This window comes from Camelina sativa, chromosome 12, assembly GCF_000633955.1.
Source record: "Camelina sativa cultivar DH55 chromosome 12, Cs, whole genome shotgun sequence".
NCBI classification, from domain to species: domain Eukaryota; kingdom Viridiplantae; phylum Streptophyta; class Magnoliopsida; order Brassicales; family Brassicaceae; genus Camelina; species Camelina sativa.
Genome location: NC_025696.1, coordinates 28,509,095 through 28,515,020, shown reverse-complemented (window position 1 = coordinate 28,515,020; position 5,926 = coordinate 28,509,095). Strand labels below are relative to the sequence as shown.

The following is a 5,926-nucleotide window of genomic DNA, read 5'->3' as shown; positions in this document are numbered from 1 at the left end:
AAAAAGTCAACTAATTTTGTAATATTGTTTTATTATATGATATAGAAATATACTATGAACTATATTTGTGTTTGTCCCAAATTGTATTTTGGTAATTTTTGTATTCGTTCCATCCCGTTTCCAGTCGGGAATAATTTTTTTTGTCAAATATCGGAAATGTCATATATCGAGAATCTTCACTATTGGGAATGCATTCTCTATATACAACTAGAATTCAGGTACAAGACGAAACATGAATTACATCCACTCCAAAATATTTGTATCAAACATGTTTTAATTATTTTATATTTTTACATATACTCTTATGTCCTTTTTTTTAAAAACAAAAGTTATAATATAAATGCTATATCAAGTCATTATTTTTGGGTACTTGGTGTACTAATCGGTTCTCAAATTTGTAACCCGCACTGACCTGAAGCCGATAGTACCCGAACTAAACCGAACACATATATTAAAAAATACTTACTAGGTTCTATTTTTCTAAACCCGTTTAACCAAAATTGATCGGGTAATATCCTAATCTGAACGGGTTACCGAAGGTCCAGCCCTACTAAAAGTAGGTTTGCAAAAATAATCCGTATATATATTATATATTGCAAATTTGATTACAAATTTAGTTTTTGAAATTAACTCCGCACGTACGTGCGGGTCCGAACCTAGTTAATGTTAAAACCCAACACATTATTGATCCAGTTTGTTTAGGTGTGTGACCCTGTTGGATCGTATAATATTAGCAATGAACTTCTGAAGTCATTGATTATAAGAGGCTTCTAACAAAACGTTATAATCATCTAATATTATTCGACTATCGAACCTTGACGATACAACTTAAACTAGAGTAAGTACAAATGATTTCAGGACATTCCCAACAGTCAGTAATGGCGAGGCGGTGATCATTTTTTTATCCACTCCACTCCACTCCACTCCCCTATAAAATCCCACTCGAGTCTGCTTTCTCAATTCACCAAAACACATATTTTTCTTAAATCGTCTAAAGTTTTGATTCATCATCAATGGCAGAGGAAGCTTGCAGAGTGAGGAGGATAAAGCTTGGGAGCCAAGGCCTTGAGGTTTTGGCTCAGGGACTCGGCTGCATGGGTCTCTCCGCCTTCTACGCTGCTCCAACACCTGAGACTAACGCCGTTGCTCTCCTCCGTCACGCTATTAACGCCGGTGTCACATTCCTTGATACCTCTGACATCTACGGGACCGAGACAAACGAGCTGCTCCTGGGAAAGGTAACTAAATAATTTAGCGACTGGAATTATACTACAAGAAAACATAGTGATAACCGACGGAATTTCTGACCGTAAAAAATCCATCGGGAATTTTCAACAGATTGCCGATTAATTTCCGATGAAAATGTATTCTTCATTTTCCATCATAAATCTGTCAGTAATATATAAACTTCCGACAGTTTTCTGATAGATATTATTCGTTGGTGATTTCGTCGGAAGCCTGTCAGAAATTTCTAACGTATTTCCAACGGATAATGATATTTTCGTCGGTTCTCAAATTTTAAAAGATATGATATAAAAATTAGCATGTTTTTATCTAATCCGTCGGAAAACTGTCGGTAATTTTCAACGGATATCCGACGGGTTTCTTACGATTTTAGGTTTTGGGGTTCAAATTTTGAAACAATCAAACATAAAAAATATTTTTAATGATCCTACTAATGTTAGCAAACACATACAAACACACACAGACATTAAAACTATGAAATTTAGTGTTTTTCAAATTTGTGATCAAAGTAGTATAAGTGATTGTTTAAGTGTAATGTGTTATATGGAGAGAGATATATAGGTTACAAGTGATTTTGGTTTTAAATTTTTGTTTTGTTAAAAAATGATACATGAGAATGTTGTTTACATTATAACTTGACTAAATAGAATGTTAAATCATCAAATATGGCATTTATAAGAAACCAAATTGTTTTAAACCCTATACCCCAAAACCGTCAAAAATCCGTCAGAAATAATTTAAAACCAACGGATTCTTGACGGACTTCAAAAATTTCAAATAATCCCGCAAAAATTTTTCGAATTTTTTTTAAACACCGCGCAGATTAATTTCTAGCAGTTTAATTATGATTACCAACAGATTATCCGTCGGAAATCCGTTAGAACCTTCGAATTAAAAATAAAACACAACTCTTCTTCTTCTTCTTCTTCTTCTTCTTCTTCTCCATTTTCAGATCCACTCTCTCTCTCTCTAAAACATCTTTATATTTCTCCCGCTTCTCTCTACCAAAAACAACTTTTACAACCCAATATTTGCTAATATGTAAGTTTTCCTACCATTTTATGTTTATATAAAGTTGTTATATAGATTAGATTTATAGATATTAGGTTTTGGAATATAATTTTTTTAGATTATGGGGTTAGATAGGATATGAATCCCAAGAGACAAATGTATAATTTCTAGATATTTTAGGTGTGGAATGTAATTTTGTTAGATTAGGTGGTTAGATAGGATATGAATCCCAAAAGAGAATTGTATAATTGCTAGATTTTAGGTTTTGCAATGTATATGCATATTTTATATGTGTTAGATAAGATTTGTTTAAAAGTTTGTTAAAAATTGTTTCTATTTAATTTTAGCTTGTAAATTCATTTTTATATGTTAACTCATATTTCTAAAATCGATATTTATGTTTTTATGAATTTTGACATAAGCTTTTGAAATTATTGAATAGGTTTATACATTTATGATATATTTGGTATTTTTTAGGATTCTTATAGAATTTTAATTAATATTATGAATTTTCAAATATTGTGATTTTTATATGAAATTATGTAATTTTATTTATATTTTTTTATATTTATTTATAATCCGTTGGGACTTTTATTTAAATATATATATTTTTAACACTTAATTATAAACCATCGGGAATCTGTTACATACATATGTCAGAATTCTGTCGGCAGTGTTCTGAACGGGATTTTAGCTGTCGGAAATCTGTCAGAATTTTCTGTCGGAAGTCCGTCGGTAATTACCGACGGAATTTTAGCTGTCGGAAATTTCCGACGGAATACTGACGGATTCTAATTTCCCAACGCTCTAGAACCGACGGACCGTTTCCGTTGAAAATCTGCTGGTTAAGGACTTTTCCGACGGATTACCGATGGATATGACCATCAGTTCAAGGCTGTTTTCTTGTATATGGTTTAGGCTCGTTTAGGAATGAAACGACCGACCTTTTTTTTTTTTTAATAATAAATAATAAATATAATATATTAAAATAAACTACAGCTAGTGGTCCCATACCCACTAGCCACCTAACCACAACACATTCAACAGCGGAATAACATAATCAATATCCAATAATAAACCAATAATAAACCAATATTATAGCAAGGCAATATCTCAATACCAAACAACAAGAAACATGAAACCAGCAACCTAGCAATGTTTCTAATGACTCAACTCTAGCACCCTAGCAAATGCCAGACAACATCCAATCGAGTCCCTAGAACATCCTCCTCTTCATTGCCTTTGATTCCACGATCACACTTTGCCTTTACCTGCACCACAAACACAAATTGAGATGCATGAGTATTTGATAAACACTCAGTGAGGCAATCCTCCCATCTACTGGGCTATACACACAAGCAATAAGATCTCTACATGCCACAAACAACAATCAATAAAACAAACCAGGCAATATACAAAGCATGCGACGTCCATCGTAACTGAACAAGGGGTGTCGACCGACACCAGACGGTGTCGATCGATACTGAACATCTGGTGTCGACCGACACCAAACTGGTGTCGACCGACACCCTGCCCGACACTCCCGAAAACCCTAGTTTGCGTCGACCGACACCTCCACATGGCATCGTTCGACACTCGCTAAAGTCCCGAGCCGTCCTCGCGTTGGTGTCGACCGACACCCCAACTGGTGTCGACCGACACCGATGCCGAGCAACGATTTCCCCTCGATCAGAAACTCCAAATCTCGCCTCCAAGCTTCTCCAATCCGCTCCTTGCACTCCCAGAAGCCAAACCCAGCCCAGACAGCAACGAAATATCATAGAGAACTCAAAGAAACAACCACATAAGCACCAAATCACATAGAATCTAGAGATCTTAGCTTAGATAAGCCATGGTCATGCACTCACCTCTTTGCAGGAAGTTTCTGACCAATAAGGACGAATTCCCTCACTCCTAGCAAGCTTTTAACACCTTCCCAGCCTTAGATCTCCCAAGAACAGCAAGGAATCTCTCAATCTCTTCCCAAAAGCTCAAGAACACTCTCTCTTTGTGTTTTCTCTCAAAAACGGCGAATAAGACAAAACAACACGAACCTAGGTCGTTTTCTTCCTCTAAAACTCGATTTTAGGGATTCCCTAAACCAACCACGCAAACCGAACAATTAAAATTGAACCGACCAAACCGGCCACAATTGGTGTCGATCGATGCCTCACTAGAAGGTGTCGATCGACACCCTTACCAAAATACCAAAATTCGGTTTGCGGGTGTTACAAGGAATTAGGGTTAATGATGGCCGGCCCTATGTTAAAAGTGGCCTAAAGCATTTTCAAAACTTAAGGGGAAAAAAAAGCAAAAAACTGATGAAGTAACAAAGTAAGACTCCAACCTAAGATATTAGACATAACAAAGAACTACTGAACCATCTGACCAAACAAATTATTTTGTGTTTGTGGCCTTTCAGTTATCTATATCTTATGTGGCCTAAAGCAAGTGCTTTGCTTGCCTTATGGACGGGCCGGCACTAATTAATCACAAGCTTTGTTTATTTTTTTTTTTCCTTTTCTTATGGTGGCAGGCTTTGAAAGATGGGTTGAGGGAGAAAGTGGAGTTAGCAACAAAATTTGGGATCACTACTTCTGAAGATGGGAAATTTGGTTTCAGGGGTGATCCAGAGTATGTGAGGTTTGCTTGTGAAGCAAGTTTGAAGCGTCTTGGGGTTGCCTCTATTGATCTTTATTACCATCATCGAATTGATACAACTCTTCCCATCGAAGTCACGGTATGGCTTCTTGTTTTTGATATCTAATCCAACTCGCGTACAAGGATACTTATGTATCTCATAGAACACCAAAAATTCCATAATGCTCTATTTTTTGTTCTGTTTTTGGTTTCTTTATAATTTGGTTTTCTCTATGTTGCTGTTGAACTTATGGTTTGGGTGAAGATTGGAGCACTGAAGAAGCTAGTCGAAGAAGGTAAGATAAAGTATATTGGTTTGTATGAAGCTTCAGCTTCAACTATCAGAAGAGCGCATGCTGTTCATCCGCTAACCGCTGTGCAGATAGAATGGTCTTTATGGTCAAGAGACGTGGAAAATGATATCATTCCTACATGCAGGTGTGAGGCAACAGAATCAGTCAGAATTACTTTCCCTCTTCGTTTACATGCTTAGTCCTATAACCCCTCTCCTTTGATTTCTATAGGGAACTAGGGATTGGAATTGTAGCTTATAGACCTCTGGGAAGAGGCTTCTTTGCATCCGGACCCAAGCTTGTTGAGAATTTGGACAAGGATGACTATCGAAAGGCAAGTACTTGATTGATTCAGTTCTCTGTTCCAGGATGACTATCAAAAGGCAAGCCCTCTAGGATGGTCTTTTTGTACTCTCCAGTCCACTGGCCTACATGAACAAATATGGACCAAGTAGAGTCGTAAACGTGGAGACTATTTCCACTGTGACGACAGAAGGCGTGCACTTACAGCTTCAGACCACACACACACATGAGACCGTTAAGAAGATCAAGCGGCTATAAGCAATCGTATTCGTAGTTAACGAGAATGATGTCGGTCCAAAGTCCCGTGACTCCTTTTTATGACACGTGTGCTTAGATATAGTCATTGCCACTCTGTTACGGAAAAGGATATGTTCCATATCTTCTTGTGTATATCTTTAGTCAATATTCTCTACTTGTATATCAAGTTTCTTGTA

The 5,926-nt window shown here is 36.6% G+C and overlaps 1 protein-coding gene across 1 annotated transcript; it reads left to right on the top strand.

Moving 5' to 3' along the window:
* LOC104733957 (probable aldo-keto reductase 6) lies at window positions 1,014–5,535 on the top strand. Its single transcript, XM_010453478.1, has 4 exons — window positions 1,014–1,238; window positions 4,793–4,996; window positions 5,162–5,334; window positions 5,421–5,535. Exons 1-4 carry the CDS (start codon window positions 1,014–1,016, stop codon window positions 5,533–5,535), a joined length of 717 nt encoding a protein of 238 aa, XP_010451780.1.